General features: G+C 38.8%; 1 protein-coding gene across 1 annotated transcript in view; it reads left to right on the top strand.

Annotated features, from left to right (window-relative positions):
- Positions 1–2,639: 2,639 nt before the first annotated feature.
- The window catches only part of LOC149306275 (myocardin-related transcription factor B-like), an 81,878-nt gene continuing 62,516 nt past the window's right edge, over positions 2,640–22,001 (top strand). The window contains exons 1-3 of the mRNA XM_089477030.1: positions 2,640–2,711; positions 4,370–4,428; positions 11,390–11,556. Coding sequence (XP_089333156.1) covers positions 11,403–11,556 — 154 coding nt within the window. The 5' untranslated portion in view covers positions 2,640–2,711; positions 4,370–4,428; positions 11,390–11,402. The remainder of the gene's footprint in view (positions 2,712–4,369; positions 4,429–11,389; positions 11,557–22,001) is intronic.

The following is a 22,001-nucleotide window of genomic DNA, read 5'->3' as shown; positions in this document are numbered from 1 at the left end:
TTCATTCAAATAATGGTTGATGAATGGATCTTTCATGTACAGAAATAGTATGCAGCTGAATGCCAGTTATTAGGGAGAGTAGGATCCATGCTTGGCTATGGAAACCCACTGGGTGACCTTAGATAAGTCGCACGCTCTCAAAGGCAAACCCTCCGAACAAATCTTGCCAAGAAAACCATATGTCAGGTTTGCTTTAGGGTCACTGTAAGTTGGAAATGAATTGACAGCACACAACAACAACAACAGAAGGATGCCAGGTCATCTTTGGTAAGAAACAAACATGTTTTGGTTACCTAATTAGTAAGTTTATTTTTGGAAGTCTAATTACGAGGTTATAGAACAAAGCATGCATGTGACATTTCCCATTCCAAACTGCTTTCCTTTCCTAAAACATAACAGCATTTCTTTAATCTGAATTTTGATTTTGAAACCCGATGGCACGCTTTCTGTTGAGAAGCCCATAAGGTTGAGCAATAATAAGGTCAAGTTGTTTTTGTCTGATTAGATTTGGAAAAGTCACAACTGTTAGGAACTTAAAAGAAACTTTTTGTTTTACAGAATACTGGGACCTTTTGCTTGATACAGCATTGATGTTCTTACATAGGAAAACACGGGTATCAATGTCGATCCTTATTAAAGAATTACAGCGTACAGAGAAAAAAATTATACCATATATATATATATATATATATACATACACACACACACACCCATGCCTATACACACACATATATATATTGTGAGCCGCCTTGGGCATGTATTATATATATATATATATATATATATATAGTGGCTCACTATATATATATATAGAGAGAGAGAGAGGGGGGCATGGGTGTGTGTGTGTATAGGGTATAATATACTCAAGGCGGCTCATATATATATATATATATATATATATCACATTAAAACAGACTTTAAAACGTGTGTGTGTGTGTGTGTGTGTGGCGACTCTCTCTCTCTCTCTCTCTCTCTATATATATATATATATATATAGTGAGCCGCCTTGGGCATGTATTATATATATATAGTGGCTCACTATATCTATATATATATAGAGAGAGAGAGAGAGAAAGAGGCATGGGTGTGTGTGTGTGTATAGGGTATAATATACTCAAGGCGGCTCATATATATATATATATATATATATCACATTAAAACAGACTTTAAAACGTGTGTGTGTGTATGTGGCGACTCTCTCTCTCTCTCTCTCTCTCTCTATATATATATATATATATATATAGTGAGCCGCCTTGGGCATGTATTATATATATATAGTGGCTCACTATATCTATATATATATATAGAGAGAGAGAGAGAAAGGCATGGGTGTGTGTGTGTGTATAGGGTATAATATACTCAAGGCGGCTCATATATATATATATATATATATATATATATATCTCACATTAAAACAGACTTTAAAACGTGTGTGTGTGTGTGTGGCGACTCTCTCTCTCTCTCTCTCTCTCTCTCTATATATATATATATATATATATATAGTGAGCCGCCTTGGGCATGTATTATATATATATAGTGGCTCACTATATCTATATATATATATATAGAGAGAGAGAGAGAGAAAGAGGCATGGGTGTGTGTGTGTGTATAGGGTATAATATACTCAAGGCGGCTCATATATATATATATATATATATATCACATTAAAACACTTTAAAACGTGTGTGTGTGTGTGGCGGCTCTCTCTCTCTCTCTATATATATATATATAGTGAGCCGCCTTGGGCATGTATTTTATATATATATATAGTGGCTATATATATATATTATATATATATATATATATAGAGAGAGAGAGAGAGAGGCATGGGTGTGTGTGTGTGTATAGGGTATTATATACTCAAGGCGGCTCATATATATATATATATATATCACATTAAAACAGACTTTAAAACGTGTGTGTGTGGCGGCTCTCTCTCTCTCTATCTATATATATAGTGAGCCGCCTTGGGCATGTATTTTTTATATTATATATATATATATATAGTGGCTCACTATATATATATATATATATATATATATATATATAGAGAGAGAGAGAGAGAGGCATGGGTGTGTGTGTGTATAGGGTATAATATACTCAAGGCGGCTCATATATATATATATATCACATTAAAACAGACTTTAAAACATATGTGTGTGTGTGTGTGTGTGTGTGTGGCGGCGCTCTCTCTCTCTCTCTCTCTCTATATATATATATATATATATATAGTGAGCCGCCTTGGGCATGTATTATATATATGGTGGCTCACAATATATATATATAGAGAGAGAGAGCCGCCATATATATATAATTGTTTTAAAGCGTTTTAAATTCTGTTTTAATGTGATATATATATATATATATATATATATATATATATATATATATATATATATATATATATATACATACATACACATACACCACCTCAATCTCCTCAGGCTGCCTTCTGCTGGTATTTGTAGTCCAGCGAGGCCTCAGAGCTCGGTGGCTGAGCATTCCAAGCGGGGCCTTAAACTACAAATCCCAGCATGCAACGGGCGGCGGCCATTGTAGTGTGTGTGTTTGTTTGTGTGTGGAAACGGGGCCATGATTAAGAGGCGCCCATTGGCTCCTTGCTTCGCTCCCGAGGATGAAGTCAAGTCTCGGCGCTTAAATATCGCGAGAGGACATGTCCGCGGCAGCAGGAGCGCCTAGTGAAGAAGAGGGTGAGCGAGAGCTGGGCTTGAAGGGAAGGGAGCAAGCGCTTTAAGTTGCTGTCTGGCTCAAAGGCTATGGAATTCTGGGAGTTGGAGTTTGTTGTGGGCCCCACAACAAACTCCAACTCCCAGAATTCCATAGCCTTTGAGCCAGACAACAAGTTAAAGCAGTGCCAAACCGGATTATATGTCTCCAGTGTGGATGCAGCCTGACATGTTTATGGGCAAAACACACTGCAGAAATAACCCTGGTTTGAGACGGCTTTAACTGCCCTGGGTCAGCGCTAGGGAATCCTGGGAACTGTAGTCCATCGTGGCCCCAGACCCCTCTCTCTCTGACAGAGAAGGCGCGATGTCTCACACAAACCACTGGATCAGTTAGTTCCACATTGTTGGATGTAGATGAAGCTAAAATGGGAGGGACAGCTGAGCTTTTTAGCCACCATAGTAACAACAACAACAACAACAATAACAATACTTAGTATTTGGGGGGTTGTGTGGCCATGTTCTAGAAGGGTTTGTTCTGATGTTTTGCCAGCATCTGTGGCTGGCGTCTTCAGAGAATGCTGGCAAGGAAGTGAGTTGGATGTGTATACACACACACACACACACACACACACTATGTGACTCTGGGTTGGGAAGAGTGATTTCCATGTTAATCTGTGTATTGTTCACATAAGCAAGGTTGCATATATTGTGTTATCTGTCAAGAGTCCAATGGCAAAAGGCGGCTCGACATGAGCTTAGACCGGAACGTCATGTAGAGAGATTGAAGGCATTCTTTCCTATGCAGTTTTGTGATGGTATTGTGGTGAAAATGGGAGTACCGGGTTCTCATCTGAGTTCAGATTATACTCCAGATAGCAATTCAGTATGACATTTCATTTAAAGTGGATCATGCGCCTTGTTAGCCAGAGGATGTTTGAACATCCGCAGGTAAGAAAGGACCCCTGCCTCCATCTGCTTGATTTAGGATGGAGGTCATTATACAAGACCACATTGCTTCCGCACTGCAGGTTCCTTCACTAAGGATACTGTATCTGAGCTGCTTGTTCTGAACAGAGGATAGAGGAAGCACAGATTTCCTATGACAAATACCGGTGATCCTTTACCTTCCTACTATGACGCAGCCCTTGAATAGCTGGGTCTTTTATACATGCACCAATCAGTGCAGAAATATTTATATAACCAAGTATATCGTTCTGTGAACACTATGAACTACGTATGTAAAGAGGTCTTGGAGCACCTTTGAGACTAAGTGAAAGAAAGAGGTTGGCACCATGAGCTTTCCTGGACTTCAGTCTACTTCCTCAGATGCATGTAGTGGACTTAAGTCTATGGAAGTTCATGCTGCCAACTGCTTTCTTTCAGTGAGCCTCAAAGGTACAACAAGATCTCTCTACATACTGATTCTACAGACTAACATGGCTGTATCTTTGAATAATACCGCTATGAACTAAGGTTATAACATAGCCTTGGGCATGTGATCTAATGACATTTATTGAGGGGGGAAATCAAACAGATGATAAGGAAGAGGGGAGGAATATGGCACCACAAGCAGAGGTTCAAGGGGAGGGTTGTTAAGCAATTGGTAGTTTCTCTTTTCTCATAAATATATGTTAAATAATAATACTAGATTTTGTTTTGTGTGTTATTAAATTTTTCAGATTCATAGTGAATGCGTGAAGCAGACTGGAACAGACAGTGTTAAGTGGTTAGCACTGAGGTAAGTAAGTTCACTAATCAGATCATTTGGTGCCTTCTGTATAATTTAAAAAACCATGTTGTAGAGTTGAAAGGGCAGTTTGTGGGGACTATGAGCTTGACTGAACTATAGCTTTCCTTCATCAGCTGGAATTTTGTCTTATTGTTACCTTTGGAATGACACAACGCTTCCTGCTGTTTGGTTATGTACTCTTTGGTGGGACAGAAAAATGGGTCCAAAATACACTGCAGAAATAATCCAGTTTGAGACCTCTTTAACTGCCCTGGCTCAATGCTAAGGAATTCTAGGAACTGTAGTTTTGAGAGACATTTGCCTTCTCTGTCAGAGAGCTCAGGTGCCACAATAAACTACAATTGCAAGGATTCTCTAGCCAGGGCACTTAAAATGGTCTCAAACTGGATTATTTCTGTAGTCTGTTTTGGACCATAGTTCTGTGGCTAATTTGCTAGATTTCATCCCTGTTCTCATTTGGTAAAAGTAATTTTAGCTGGAGGTTATAATTAATGGATTAGAGGATAAACAGACAGGCAAAAAGAGGTGCTTTTAGGCTGACTTGAAGGTGTGGCGTTTAGATGACACATGCCTTGAAGACAGCAGGAAAGTACCCTCTAGGCGCCTTATGCATAGAAAAACTGTTTCAAAAAGAAGCAGATTTTTTCCACTTCTTCCTGGCTTGAAGCCATTCATGTGGTCATGACATGAGCACTCCAGCTGCCTTGGGAGCCAGTGGTGTGGTTGGTGGGGTTTCCATGTGGCTTCAGAAAAGGCAGCTTCAAGCCACGTTTTCCTGCCCATCTGTTTCGCTCCTTAGGTCAACATATTTATGGGTCACTATGGTAATGTGATAGCAGCTCTTTCAGGTTTCCTCGTCTGGTGCAGAGGGGTTTAGCAAGAAAGAGCCAAACAGAAAGAGTCCTGGGTTGATGGCCATCTGTCAGGGATGCTTTGATTGGGAGTTCCTGCATGGCAGAATGGGGTTGGACTGGATGGCCCTTGTGGTCTCTTCCAACTCTATGATTCTATGATTGACTGATACTGCTGTTTGTTAAGGGTCCCTCTCCCACCAATGCGTCTGACTGAAATGAAAGCTGAAACGATGAAGCAAAAAGCCTCAATGACAGTCTCTCTTGCCATATGCACACAAACACACGCTGAAGGAGCCTCCAAGTTTTGCCCTCAACCAAGGCCCAAAACCTGACCTTGTTTTATGCATGAGGCCAACTTATAGTTGAGTATATATGGTAGTTTAACAAGTTGCTAATCTAAGCTGGCCAAAAGCCTCAGGATTTGGTGGGACTTGTATCTGTACTTATTGCAGTTTTTAAAAATATTCACAAAAGGTAGTTCCTATCCTGGTCTATTTCTTGTGAATTTCCGGGACTAGATGCGATGTTTAAATCCAAGGCAAGGGATGCATGTTTTTCCATTCCGGGAGTTACTGATACAGGCAGGTGTAAACCCCTAGGTTTGTTGTCTCTGTTCCTTCTGCACTGGGTGGTGCTGAATGGGGACAGGATGTTTGGAAGAAGGTTTCCCTCTGACTATCTCTCATTACATTTCTGGTGACCAGATTCACTGTTACAGCTTCCCCCCTTTTTTTGTAAAGAAAAAGTTATTGCATTTAACTTTATAAAAAATAAATTAAATGTGCAAGACAGGACATGGAATACTGGAGGAGGAGCAGGGGAGGGATGACAGGGATGGAACAAAACCCCACCAACACTACAGTTAACCATATCTCAAGCGGGGGGGGGGAGAATGAGTCAATCGATAGTATATTTAGGCTGCAGCTGAATGTGGGAGTGGAAACAACCATTACAAGGCATCGATGTATAGAGAGATCTTGTAGCACTTTTAAGAATTAGGGGCTGTGCAGACTGCTCCTCTATTGCCTAGTGCCTCCTCTAGTGCCATTCTATTCTGCTCTGGTCAGGCCCCACCTGGAATATTGTGTCCAATCTGGGCACCACAATTCAAAAAGGATGTGGAAAAACTGGAGCGTGTCCAAAGGAGGACAACTAAAATGGGGAAGGGCCTGGAAAAAATGCCCTATGAGGAACTCCTTAGGGAGCTGGGGAGGTTTAGTCTGAAGAGAAGGTTAAGAGGTGATATGATACCTCTGTTTAAATACTTGAAAGGATGTCATATTGTGCAGGGAGCAAGCTTGTTTTCTGCTGCTCCAGAGAACAGGTCCCGGGACAATGGATACAAGCTGCAGGAAAAGAGATTCAAGCTCAATGTTAGGAGGAACTTCCTGACAGTAAGGGCTGTTTGACAGCAGAACACGCTTCCTTGGAGAGTGGTGGAGTCTCCCTCCTTGGAGGTCTTTAAATGGAGGCTGGGTGGCCATCTGTCAGGGATGCTTTGACTGGGAGTTCTTGCATGGCAGAGGGTTGGACTGGATGGCCGTTGTGGTCTCTTCCAACTCTATGATTCCTAAGGGGTAGCCTCCAGCCACCCTTTTACAGCCAGATCGGGGCCATGGCAACTGCACGCTGCGGCCCTGATCTGGCCTTTACAGGGCACTCCTTTTCATGCCCTGCAAATGGCATGATAGCTGCAGCATCACAGCTTTACGGCACTTCTTTGGCGCTATGTTGTAAGTGCTGTTCCGCCACATGCTGTGTGGTGCGGCTTACAGCGTCATGCCAGCCTGGGAGCAGAGCTGCAGCATGCGTCATATGAACACCACACCCTGACTCTGTCCCCAGGCCAGCTTTTCCTGCCAGTCTGCACAGCCCCTAACTGAAAGAAAGAAATTGGCTGCATGAGCTTTCGTAGACTTCAGTCTGCTTCCTCAGGTGCATTTGATGAAAGATGGATATAAATTAAATATATAAAATGAGTGAATTGATTAATAAATAAAAATAAAATAAATCCCTTGACTCCTAGACCAGCCTCTGTAATTCAGCTGGGGCTAAATATGGTCAAAAGTGATGTGCCTTACATGCAAAAACATCAGTGAGGGAGCTAGAAGGCCATTGATGCATCATCTCTGCTTGATCGATGAAGCAGCTGGCTCCAGGTGAAAAATTCTTCCAAAATGTACTCCATGGAGTACATGTACTCCTGGACAGGCCCCACTACTGAAACATCCTCAGTCTGAGCATGGATTTGCTTTGAGAAAATTATTTTTATTGTAAATAACTGTTTTCCGTTTTAGCATAAATGTTATTGTTCTTAGAAATTCTGGTTTGAGGGGGATATTCTCAAAAGGCAGCTGGAAAAGTAACTTGGTGTGTACATAGGAAATGAACCTGAATTTCCTTCCCCTGTAATGTTTTCCTTGCTTTGTTTGGTTCAGGCGCTTGCTGGATGAATAAACAGAGTAGCACCTGCAAGTTGGTTATAAATGGAAATGTCTTGATAGCTAACCATAACAATGAATTCATAAATACATTTAACCTTTTATTAAATGTGTGTGTGTGTGTAGGAACACTAATAGTACAAAGAATATCAAGTGTGAGAGGAGAACATAACTCTAGCTGTATCTGATTTTAGACATTTTATATTTGTCTCAGGACGATGAAGAGATTGGGTCACCTTTTAAAATAAATACTACAGTTATATAGTGCATTTGGGTCAAAACCCAATATAATAAAGCAAGGTGTCAGCTTTTTCCTTTTTCATACTTTTCTCTACTAGCCGAGTTTTGATGTAATGGCATATAAAGATGCAGCATCCTCACTAGGCTAGCTAACTATAGTTTGACGTAACATTATCTTATGCTAGATAAAATAGGAGACTGTGGCAGCATCTGCACTTCCTAAATAGTTCAGTTTGACACCACTTTACCTGCTATGGCTCAGTGCTATGCATTTCATAGGAATTTTCCTAGGCAAAGAGTACTCAGAAATGGTTTGCCATTGCTTTCCTGAGAATATTGCCTACAGAACCTGGTATTCTTTGGTGGATTTTCCTCCAAGCCCTAACCAGGCCTGACTCTGCCTAGCATCCAAGATCTGGTGCCTTCCAGATAGTTAAGCATTTCTGAAAATTTATTACAGGTTTTCAATTGACAGGCAATATTTGCCACAAATAATTAGTGAATGTTTGGTTTCTTTGGTATACGATAATATAGTGTATTTGATATCTGTTATTGCCTGCCTCAGTCCTCCGGAAGAGGCAGGATACAAATAAATATTATTATTATTATCAGTATGATTATTATATTCTAGATCTAGGGAAACTTAATTTTCAGATTTGTGGCATAGTCACTGATTCCGTGGCCACTCTTTTTCCACATCCTCTTTGTAACTTTTGCAATGATGACCTGTATGCTGCTAACTGAATACTAATTTCTAAAGAGAGCAGTAGTTACTGTGGCTAATTTTGTCCATGTTCATGAAATTTAATTAATACTTAGAACAGTATAATCATAGAGTTGGAAGAGACCCCCCCCCCAGGGCCATCCAGGCCAGCCCCCTGCCATGCAGGAACTCCAAGTTGTAGCTGTCCTCACAGATGGCCATCCAGCATCTGTTTAAAAACTTGCAAAGAGACTCCACCACACGCTGAAGTTGTGTGGTGTTGAAACCATTAGGAAGTTCTTCCTAATGTTTAGATGGAATCTCTTCTCCTGTAGTTCCCTGTCTCTGGAGCAGCAGAAAACAAACTTACTCCATCCTCAATATGACATCCCTTCAGATACTTAAACAGGGCTCTCATATCGCCTCTTAACCTTCTCTTCTCCAGGCTAAACATTCCCAGCTCCCTTAGTTGTTCCTCATAGGACATGGTTTCCAGACCCTTTGCCATTTTGGTTGCCCTCCTCTGGACAGCTTGTCAGTATCCTTTTTGTTCTATTTATATTGCATGTAACCATAGTAATATGAATTGGTTGCAACTGTTGCTAGGTACCAATATCCCCTTTCCCTGGTTAGAATAAAAATATAATATTAAAAAATTCATCTTAAAATGTGGATTGATATTCTCAAAAATTCACGTTTAAATTAATCCGTTAATCTCAAAGGTGCTGCTTGATTCCTTCATTCCTCCCTCCATTTTATTACAAAAACAAATAAAACTCGATCTGTGTGAATATCATCAATGCCAAGAAATCCGTGTTGCAAAACACATTATTTTCAAGTGATAAACCTTAAAAAACAACAACTAACAAACCAGAACTAATATTGTTTTTGGCTATGGCTTATGGTGACAAGTTTTCAATAAAAGTGTCAGAGACTTAATGTAATTAATATGTAATGGCGGAAGAATCAGACTTAAATTGGACACATGCTCCAGTTTTACTGCGGGTTCTTGGCACAAAGCAATTGTAATGGCTGAATTTCCCATTTTTTAAATTATAAGATGCAGTAGCTATTACTTCAGTTGGTTGAAATGCAATTTTTGTACTCAGAGAGCAAAAGTAAAGAGAAAAAAAACAGCTTTTTACTATTAACAAAGCTGGATATTGATTTTATATTTTCTGTTGAGATATTACAGTACTTCTTCCCCATTATCAAAGCTGTATTTGAATTTTTTTTACCACTTCAAGTCGGAAAAACAACTGCCACCACATTTTACTGCCCTATAGAGGAAAAGCAGTGGTCACAGCATACATCTGAACCAGCCCATTTCCCCTATTCTTGCATGTGTCCTTGCAGCAAGGAATGGGATTCATAGCTCCTTTTCTTTACTGATTCCTAGCTTCAGCATTACTAGTTCATCACCACAGTTTGTTTTTAATTAAACTTAGCAAAGATCAAGAACTCCATGTTCCATCAAGATTGAACTATCTGTATTTTGTTTGTAGAAAGTCCTGCCAATGGTTTTTGGAGGAGGCATCCCAACTAAGCAAATAAAGGGGGGGGGGGGGGGGGGGAAATGACAGTATTGGTTCCCTGTAGATAAACATGCTGTCATTCATCCAGACCTGATTGTAATGGCAGTAATTCGGGGTTTTGTTTTGTTTCTGCAGCTGAAATATTTGGCTTTCTGTGTTTTGTTCACCACTAAATTTGTAATATACAATAGAAGTGCAAGCAGGCACATATTTATACTTGCAAGTCTTGCAAAGTGCATTAGTCTGAAGCTACTGTTGTCCATCCATATCCATCCATATTATCTACAATCTCTAACCCATCTCCATGTGCTGAAAGGACACCACACCACAAGAGTTGCTACCTTGTGCACTTATTCTGTCTTTTCCTTCAAAATATTTTTCTTTTCTTTTTTGATTGGAAAAGACAGAAGTGGTAGGAGAATATGGGAAGCTTACAAATGAAACATAAGGACAAAACATTCCTCTGTAAAACGATGTGTTTGAGCCAAGGCCGGTGCAGCACCCAGAATGATAGAACGATTTTAGTAACCATAGATGTGGGGAGAGATTAATTGGTGTATCTGTTCAGATGTCTGTGGGTGTGTGACAAGCCATGTAGATGGCCATATGCAGTTGCTGTGTTTTAATAGCTTTTCCTCATTAAGGCTATTAATAGCTTGCTAGTTATTTTATACGCAAGAAAGTAGTGTTGGAGAAATGTTTTGCTTTTTCATAGCTTATATTACACTTATCAGCAGTTATTGTTTCCTTACGACCATCAGTTTGCATGGTGCTTTACAAAGGATAAGAAGGTCCCCTGTTCTGAAAAGTTTACTGTGCAAAATTTAACAAAGGAAAGACAACAGAGGAAGGAAAAGGAAATGAGGGCAACAGCAAATGGGAAGGAAATGCTTTTATTTCAGTTTCTTTCATATTTAAACTTAGTTGCAATAGGCCATGGGGTTGGGAGTTTGGTCCAAAGGATCAAGCCAAACCAAAAGCTTTATGATAAAGGTAGACTTTGAGAGATTTGAAGAATGTAAGAAGTATTCTGAAATATAGTGTTGGGCATAAGAGAGAAAGAATGGGGTCATTTACGGATTTAGGTGCTGTTGTGATAGTTGACATGTGATAATTTGTTGGATCGGTTTTACAACCTGCTGCTACTAAACCACCCATTATTGTCAATATCTCTAGCCTCTGGAACACAATGGAACACTTAGGGACGGTGGAGCCTGAAGATGAATCAGGGTTATTATCGCGCCTTGCACCTAGCCCTCACAGTGAAGCTGTTGCTTATGAACTTCAGGAACTTTCCTTGCAGCCCAGCCAGTGGTTGCCCTCACTCGATGAAAGGAAGAATGGTGAGTACACAACGCAGATATTAGCTTTCTCTTCAAATCAAACTGGAATTTAAGATGAACCTAAAGAAATAGTACCTAATACCTGCTCAATTCATCTTGCTCATAGGCACCCATCTGGATGCCTGCTTTGCACCAGGCATTTCTCTCTCTGGACAGGGGCTGCATGAGCCAACCACAAGTACACCTCTTGTAGAGCAGTTGCTTTTAGCAACTCTTGCTTTGTTTTGTTTTAGAATTTGAGCATTGTGGTGGTCTTAATGAAAATTAAGGCTATGAATATCTACCAGTCATGATGGCTATATGGTACCTCCAATATTGGAAGCAGTTTTGCTCTCAAAGCCAGGACATATGAGTGAGAAGGTGCTTTTGGGCTTCCCATAAGTATTTGGTTGGCTGGTGCAGGAACAGAATGTTGAACTAGATAGATATAGATACGTCTGATCAAGTACTTTCGTAAATTTGATATACCAATACTTATAAGCAGCCCACAGTAATCCATGTCTGAATTACCTCCTGATTAGACGACTGTAATGCTATTCTTGAAAATGTTTGGAAGCTACAGCTAGCATAAAAAGCGGTTGCTAGACCATTGTCTAACATTTTTTTAAAGACCGCACATCACTTGTCTGAAATTAACTATACAGGCTAATAGTTTGCTTCCATGCTGCTTTCAGGATGCTGGCCTTCATCCCTATAAGCATGTGCAGAATTTGAGATCTTGCAGTGAAGTCCAATTGCAAGTGTCCCACTATCCCCAAAAGCTAGGTTGGCGAGTACATAGACTTTCTCTCTAGGATAACTTTGATTGTAGAACTGCCCTGTTGATCTTGCAGCAGACAATCAAAATGATGGTATTCCATATGGTTTTTTGGTCTTTTAAACTAGTTATAAAATTGGCTTTTAAGATCGTTTTAATCTGTCTTAAAATAATTTTAATGTATTTTATTTTACATCATTTTCACAGCTCTGAAAAAGAATAAATACTTGTATTTAAATAGTATGTTTAAGTCTGTAATCCTGAGCAGTTTTATTAAGAAGACTATCTGACTGATTAAGAATGGGTTTATTTCTGAGAGGGGTTTACTTGATAAGAGGTTTGTTGAGGAAAGGTGCACTGCTGAGTAAACTGGTGTAAATTCTTACTGTATGTGTAGTAAATAGTATCCTGTAGTCCTATTTTCTGAAACCGGAGGAAGGTAGCTTTTGAGATTGTAGAATAAGCACTAACAAGTCAATTCAGGTCTTGAAAATGCATGCTTAGATTTTATAGCATCTTGTTAGGAATTTATTTTCAAGTTATTTTTCCAGCATTATTTTCAAGCTAGTGTTTGGACAGATTTTGTTGCAACCTCTGTTGAAATCTGAAATGGATTATTCATCTGCTGCTTGCTGTGACTTGATTTTTGCAGTTCATACCAAGAATCAACAGTTTGAAAAACAACCCCCCTCCACACACGCGCACACACACAAATGTTGGCAGAAGTGCCTTATGTAGTGTACTTTATTTTAGTTGATCATATGTGGGTCAAACAGTGGTAAATGTCAGCTCTTATAAAATAGCTTCTTTGCACATTACGCAATCAGTACCTTTATTTAAATGTTTGCATTACTTTGAGAATATGTTCTGACAAGAATACGCCTCATGGCTTAAGATACATCACAGTAGTAAAAGATGTGTATTTCAGTGCCTTTCTCCCAGCAGTTGTATTACTCCAGAGGATATTTTGGAGAGGCAAGGTAATGAGGAATCCGCTTTAAAGACAACTTGAAATGAAATTCTAGCTGACATCTTTTTAGGCATACATATGGTACAAGGTGGTATAAGGATATAAAAGTTACAAGTACTAGATGGTACAAGCATATGAAAGCAACAACAACATCTGAGACAAAAGTAAAAGCTTATGTTTTGCTTTTCTAATACAACCTGCCCACTTGCTTCGGTCATAGAATCATAGAGTTGGAAGAGACCACAAGGGCCATCCAGTCCAACCCCTGCCATGCAGGAACTCCCAATTAAAGCATCCCTGACAGATGGCCATCCAGCCTCTGTTTGAAGACCTCCAAGGAAGGAGACTTCACTACACTTCGAGGAAATGTGTTCCACTATCGAACAGCTCTTAATGTCAGGAATTTCTTCTTAATGTTAAGCTGGAATCTCTTTTCCTGTAGCTTGCATCCATTGCTCTAGGTCCTATTCTCTAGAGCAGCAGAAAACAAGCTTGCTCCCTCCTCAATATGACATCTCTTCAAATATTTAGACAGGAGTATCCTATCACCTCTTAACCTTCTCCAGGCTAAACATCCCCAGATCCCTAAGTCATTCCTCATAAGGCATGGTTTCCAGACCCTTCACCATTTTGGTGCCCCTCCTTTGGACACGCTCCAGTTTCTCAATGTCCTTTTTGAATTGTGGTGCCCAGAATTGGAAACAGTATTCCAGGTGGGGCCTGACCAAAGCAGAATACAGCGGCACTGTTACTTCTCTTGATCTAGACACTACACTTCTATTGATGCAGCCTAGGATCGCATTGGCCTTGTTAGCTGCCGCATCACACTGTTGACCCATGTTCAACTTGTGGCCTACTAGGACTCTTAGATCCCTTTCACAAGTAGTCTTGTTGAGCCAGGTGTGCCCCATCCTATATCTGTGCATTTCAATTTTTCTACCTAAGTGCAGTACATTACATTTCTCCCTGCTGAAATTGATTTTGTTCGCTTTGGCCCAGCTTTCTAATCTATTAAGGTAATTTTGATCCTGTCAAAATTAATAGAGAGCTCAATCTGTCCCAGTAGTATTTCTTCTCTGGACTAAGGCGAACATCTTTTCAGTAGCTATGTTGAGGGGAAAAAGCTGGAAGCTCAGGTGTAAAGAGAATTTTAATGCTGTAAAGTTTATAGTAAGTTTCCTGCAAGGAGAGGGAGGGAAAGGTATGGGTAAATGTCTGGCATGACATTTTAAAAAAATGTCAACATCCATCTTGTCCTTTCTCATTTTCCAAAATAAATACTCCCTCCCCTGTTTGTGTGTGTATATGTGTGTGTAGTCTGGCAAACAACCCCAATTAGACTCTTTAGTGTTTCTAAAGCCATGAGAGAGGAAAGAAACAAAGGCGGGATACAGACCGCCCAATGCCCAAAAAAGGCGGTCTGCCTGTGCCTTGTTTTGCTGTGCAAGGAAACTGCAGCGGACAAACTGCGTGGCTTCCTTGCATAGCAAAAAGAACCCGCAAAAAGTGGGTTCTTTTTTCAGCGTGATTATGATGCCACAGTGTGCCAATGGGGCATTTGTGATTGTGGCATCGCGACGTGTGGACGCTAAGCAGACGTCCGTTGCTTCAAAATGGCAGCGCCTATCTGTACAGGGCACCACCATTTTGACGCCCTCGTCACGTGCAAGAGGCATCTGGAAGCGCTGTACCTCGCACGTAACGACGGCGCCCCATTGTGCCCATGTGTAGAGCGCCAAGGTGTCTTTTCCTGCCTTCCTTGCTCTGTTTGAACCATACTTTGAACTATTATGTTGCAGATCCTGCTTGTCCCTGTATCTACCTGTAGCTCTTTCTCTGAAGGAAAAATTTTGCAACCTGGACACAAACACCAGGCAGCCAGAAGAGACTGGGATATATTGATAATGATGATAATATTTATTTATACCCCGGTCTTCAGCCAAAAGGCTATCAGAGCGGCTAAGCTAGGCTATATTGGCCTGTTACAGACAGCCAAAATAAAGCTGCTTCGAGTCACTTTGGTGGTATGGTATTTCAATGATGCATGAGTCCTAAGAGTCTGGAAGCTTCACCAAAGCTGCACTCCAGTCCTTAGGACTGGAGCGTGGCTTTGGTGCGGCCTTTGGACTCTTAGGACGCATGTATCATTGAAATACCATACCTCCAAAGTGACTCGAAGCAGCTTTATTTTGGCTGTCTGTAACAGGCCATTGTTTCATTAGGTTTGATTTTAATTGTTTTAAGATACTTCAGGAGTAAGTTGTGGCTGTGAAATAGAATAGTATATAAATATTCCATATAAACTAAACAAAATTTTGGTAGACTGTGGAGGGCATGAATTTGTGCAGGACATAAACTGTTCCTTTCCCCATGACAACCTCAGTGCTATTATCCAAGTCTCTTCTGCATTTATTCAACTTGGCTTTCAGGAAAATTGCACTGAACATTCTTGGATATTTGTGTATCCTTTCATTTGCCAATCTATTCCCCAAATGACATTTTTTTTGGTCATAATTTATTTACACTTGTCAATCAAATACCTAAAAATTAATGTGGTAGATTGGGTTTCATTAAATGTAATTAGTGTTAATGAGTGATTGTTTTATTTATGGACATGTATAAATAGTGTGTATATATGTATTACAAACTACAGTACAGTGCATACTAATTACATATCAGTCATTATTATTATATTTGTTTGTATCCCGCTCGTTTCCCAGAACTGGAGCGATTTCACAACATTAAAAAACAGTACAATTAAAAACATAGGGAAAAGTACATTAAAAAGGAATTAAATTGTTACAGTTTTAAAACAGATAGTTATTAAAAGAATAAAACACATTTTAAAAAGAGAAAACTATGGCCTGTTACAGACGGCCAAAATAAAGCTGCTTCGGGTCTCTTTGGAGGTATGCTGTTTAAATGATGCATGCATCCTAAGAATCTGGAAGCTGCACCAAAGCTGCCCTCCAGTGCTTAGGAATGGAGTGTGGCTTTGGTGCAACCTCCGGACTCGTAGGATCCATGCATCATTTAAATAGCATACCTCCAAAGAGACCCGAAGCAGCTTTATTTTGGCCGTCTGTAACAGGCCTCTATATTTATATAAAACTGTATCAAACTTTTTTGAAATGGTACAACATCCCAGCCTGTCCTTATAACAATTCCTTAAAAGCCTGTGTGACCAGATAGTGAAGCTGTTTCAACAGGGACGTTGTGTGGTCTCTATAATCTGCCCTTCCTTAGAGGACTTTAAGCAGAGTCTGGATGACCATCTGTCAGGGATGCTTTCATTGTGAGTTCCTGCATGGCAGGGAGTTGGACTGGATGGCCCTTGGGGTCTCTTCCAACTCTAGGATTCTATGCCCCTGTTAATATCAACTTGATATTAAATATGAGGGGTGATCGGGGGCCTGGTCTTGGGGTATCAGGGGGGGGGGCTTGATTCAAACGCCAGCAGATACCAAAGACCTGTACTCCACCTCCTTAGGACCAGCCCTGTAAATGTGAGTATATACTCTCCTCCTACTCTTACTCTTCAGAAATATATATATACACACACACACACACACACACATTCCACTGTGGTACTTAAAATGAAGTTTTACAAAGCTTAAATCCTAAAAACGCGAACGTGTTCCTAACAATATTTTATTTAAGTTTTCTTTCCCACTGTCTAGTGATTTTGCAAAAGACCAAGTAGAAATAAGATTCTTGTGAGGCATAAAGTCATTTTGACCCTCTTTGAGACCATGTTTTTTAACATGACATCTTCTGCACTGTAAGCAATGAGAAAACAAATTTTGGATAGACTGATTTCCCATTTATTCTGTTATTGTTACTAGTACTGCCAGTTCCCACAATTTTAGCATTCCCTGAGCATCACTCAGTATTTGCAATGAATGATTTTCAAATACTAAAGCGTGTGAAAAGAACCACAGGACAAAACCCATTAGCCTCTAGGGAGTTGACCTCTGAAGTTGAGTCTCTTCTGGCATTTTCAAAGACTGCTTGGAAGAATTCTTGCAGAGTCGTTCCATTTGGTAAAGTTTTGAATAGAAGCTATGTAACTTTTATAGTTTAATTTTAATAATGTTTACTAAAGACTTTCCCCCGTTCCTTAACAGAGCGATGCAATTGAAATGGGAGATGTAGTTGATAGCTGGAATTAAGATTGAATGGCAAAGTGAATAATCTTGTTATAGGAATTGATTGAAACCCAAAGAGTCCATATAGCTGTATATTAATCTCCTTCTAGACATTTCTTGTGACAGATTAAATATTTAGTTAATAGTACCTTATAATGTTAGTGTTAAATTTATTTCACTATACAGTGGACCCTTGTTATATGCTGGGGTTTGGTTCCACGATCCCCCGTAGATAACAAAATCCGTGTATGCTGAAGTCCCATTAAATATAATGACATAGCAAAGTGGTGTCCTTTATGAAAAATGGAAAATCAAGGTTTGATATTTGAAATTTATACTTTTTTGGAACATTTTCAAACCGTGTATGCTTGAATCAGTGTATATAAAATCCATGTATAAGAAGGGCCAACTGTATTTATCTATTTAGCTAATGTATAATGAAATAGATATATAGGTACATTAATGTAGTTTTAAAATTTAAAAAGTACTGTAATTTTAGACACTATTTCAAGAAAATAGTTATGTTTGAATCTTGTGCAAATCAGTGCATTAGTTCCCTCTAGGTGAATTTTGGGTGTTGTTAAAAGTGTGGTGATATGACCCTTAACAGTTTTAAATGATGATTATTACATCATTTAATCTGCATCACTGATTCCTGGTGGAATGAGTCTCATGTAGTAACAGAGGGCTATATCTAATACAAAGAAATGTACCAAATCGGAAGAAAGGGAGGAGTAGCATTATGTAAATAATGTATACCTGTGTGGAAATCTATGACTTAAAAACCATGGAAAACAAGTTGGGACCATTTGGATCAAGATTAAAAGGAAAGGAAACAACAGTGGCATCGTTTTGTGTGTCTTCTGTAAACCCCAAAGCCAGGTTGAAGACTTGTATGATGCCTTTGTAGAACAAATGACTAAATATTCAAAGCAGACAGATGCAGTAGTAATGGGAACCACCCTGATAGTTGTTGAAAGTCCAACTCTGTCAAGAATGGATGGTTCAACACATTATTCGCCAGCCTTGAAAACAATATCGTTGTTGGGTTATTTTGGATTTGATACTGACTAACAGAGATGAACTGTTCAATGGCATGGAAGTAACAGGATCCTTGGGTGGGGGTGACTATGGTCCAAAATGCACCACAGAAATAATCCAGTTTAAGACTGTTTTAACTGCCCTGACTCAATGCTAGGGAATGTTGAGAACTGTAGTTTGGTGCCACAATAAACTACAATTCCTAGGATTTCCTAGCACTGAGCCAGGCAGGAAAAGCTATCTCAAACGGGATTATTTCTGTTTTGGACCTAAATTAATTAAGATTATTGCTCCACATATGACTACCACTGGGCATGTGTTTCAGACCCAAAAAACTGGAAGTGCTCTCATATTGCTGGATTATTTCTGCAGTGTGTTTTGGACCTATGTCCTCTTGGGATTTGTTATGCAGAGGAAAGGGGAAAGCTAGTGCAAGTAGACACACAGTCTGGAATTCAGGAAAAGTGATTTCAGTAGGCTTAGGGAAATACTGGGTTAGCTTCCATGATCAGAAATGGGCCAGAGGAAGGGAGTAAATCATAGAATCCTAGAGCTGGAAGAGACCACAAGGGCTATCCAGTCTAACCCCCTGCCATGCAGGGACTCTCTTTTTAGGTGGATAAATCTTTATTCATTTTTGATACAATACTGCTTGTACAAATGAAACAACTCTGTTACATTTCTTACAATAAACAATTTATGTAACCAGTTTGATGTTCTTGTCTTTATTACTTCCTGTCTTCCTGATATTCCATGCTGTTTGTTTTGTAGATAACTGCAATCTTGATAATAAGCATATGCAACCCCCCAAACCATTGCCTATGAAATAAAATCCCTCAAAAGTTTACCAATACATTACATCAAATAAAAGAAACACAACGAGGATTTAATTTATTTTTCCCCCTGGATTGCATAGAGTCACCGTATTCTCCATATATCCTACCTATCAGAAACCTTGTTTTACTTAAAGTTAACAACATTTCCTGGGTTCCTATTTTCTTATTTCCCATATATGACACATACATTTTATATTTCTTTTGTATGATTAACTAACTTTTTCCACCAGGTTATCTTCAAGACCCCATCTATTTTTCAGAAACAACACTAACTGACCCCATTCTTTTTCCAAATTTTCTTTCCTCTTACCCTCCAGCTTACATGATAGCAAATCCAATTGTCTAATATCATATAGCTTACTTAGCCATTCTTCAATTTGTAGTTTATGACTCTCTTTCCAATACTTGGCAATAATCAGTCTGGCCATTGTAATCATATACAACATAATTTTCCATATTCTTTTTTCATCTTCCGGTTTCAAAAAGGATGTCATATTCAGTAAATAAATCTCTGGTCTTTTTTTATATTTTATACCCAGAACCTGCTGTATTATGTCATGCACATCATTCCAAAATAGTCTAACCTTTTCACATTTCCACCACATGTGGATCAGTGTTCCTTTTTGATTCTTACAATTCCAGCATTCATCATTTTTGAGTTTTAACATTCTTTTCAATCTAGCTGGTGTATAGTACCATCTGGTACTGATCTTTATCAGATTTTTTTTCAAATCTAGGCATCTGGTAAAGGCATTTGTTTTTTTCCATGAATTTTCCCATGCTTCCAGTGGAATTTCCCTTCCCAAATCTTTGGCCCAATCGATCATAAATTGCTTCACTGGTTCCCTCTCTAATTCTCTCTCTCTTAATAAATTATAATACTTTGTGATTTTCTTATCCTCATTTTCCAACAATAATTTATCTATTTCCATTACTTTTGTCTCTATTCCAACTGTCTTTTCATCTTCCTTAAATCTTCTAGATATCTGTAAATAACTATACCAATTTAGTTCTTTACCTTCTTTTGTTAATTCTTCTCTCGATTTGATATTTATCCCCTGTCTTTTTTCTTTCTTTATTAAATCCGAATATCTTATCCAACTTTCCTGTTTATCCCATCTATTTGCAAACGCCTCCTGAGTTGACACCCATCCCGGGATTTTAAAGTAAAATTTTTGTTTAATTTTATTCCACGTATCGATTAATGCCCTCCGTATCGGGTTGTTATAGAAATCCTGGTGTATTTTGTCTTTATTGTACCACATATAACCGTGCCAACCAAACCGCAGATTGGCACCTTCCAAATTTAGGGTGTTTTTATCTTTTAACCTAACCCAATCCTCTAACCATGTCATATTGCATGCTTGTTTGTAAAGCTTGATATCCGGCATTGCACAGCCACCATTTTCTTTTTTCTCCTTTATATAGGTCCATTTTATCCTTGCTTTTCCCCCTTTCCAGATAAATTTTTTAAATTCCTTATTCCACTGTTCTATTGTGTCTTTACTAACTTTGATTGGTAAATTTGAAAAGAGAAATAATAGTTTGGGTAAAACGGACATCTTTATAACATTTATCCTACCCAATATAGATAGATTCAGCTTAGACCATTTTTCCAAGTCCTTTTTTATATTATTCCAGGTAGTCTTATAGTTGTTATCAAATAAATTCATATTATTATTTGAAATATTTATTCCCAAATACTTTACTTTATACTGTATCTCACATCCTGTTTTCCCCTTCAATTTTTCCTTTTCCTCACCATTCATGTTCTTGGTTATTATTTTCGACTTTCCTTTATTTACTTTAAATCCAGAAAGTTTTCCAAATAGATTTAATTCTGCCATCAGGGTTTCTATGCTTTCCATTGGATTTTCCAAAATTAAGACTAAATCATCTGCATAAGCTTGAACTTTGAGCTCTTCACCTTTTGTTCTTACTCCTTTGATTTTTGGGTTCCGTCTTATATTATTTAGTAAGTATTCTAGAATTGTTATGAATAATAATGGGGACAGAGGGCACCCCTGCCTTGTACCTCTTTTTATATTGAATTCTTTTGTCCGTTCCCCATTAATTATCAGCTGTGCCGTTTGATTTTTATATATTTCTTCCACATTTTTGACAAATTTATCCCCCATATTCATTACTTTAAACAAATTAAGCATAAACTTCCAGCTAACGCTGTCAAATGCCTTTTCCGCATCCACGAATAACAGCGCAGCCTTTTTCTCGTTATGGGTATTGTAATAGTCTATGATATTTATTAAATTTCTTATATTATTTTTAATTTTCCTTCCTGGTAAAAAGCCATTTTGATCTTTCTTAATTATTTCATCCAGGATTCCTTTAAGTCTGTTTGCCATAATAGCTGCAAAGATTTTATAATCGTTATTCATTAACGAGATCGGTCTATAGTTGTTTAATAGCATTTCATCCTTACCTTCCTTTGGTATTAAAGAAATCAATGTCCTCCCCCAGGAGTCAGGCTTTCCCTCCACTGAGACCCGATTAAATACCTCTTTCATTGGCGCCCGCAGTTCTGGCTCGAAAATTTTATAATATTTTGCTGTTAAGCCGTCCACTCCTGGGGCTTTTCCATTTCTAAGTTTGCCTATGGCTTCCTTAATCTCTTCTGTAGATAATTCTTCATTCAGTTTCTTTTTATGTTCCAAGCTTAATTTTAATTCATTACG

Source organism: Sceloporus occidentalis, unplaced genomic scaffold (assembly GCF_023333645.1).
Source record: "Sceloporus occidentalis isolate IW3139 unplaced genomic scaffold, rSceOcc1.0.p SCAF_10, whole genome shotgun sequence".
In the NCBI taxonomy this organism is placed as follows: domain Eukaryota; kingdom Metazoa; phylum Chordata; class Lepidosauria; order Squamata; family Phrynosomatidae; genus Sceloporus; species Sceloporus occidentalis.
This window is presented reverse-complemented; position numbering and strand designations above follow the sequence as displayed.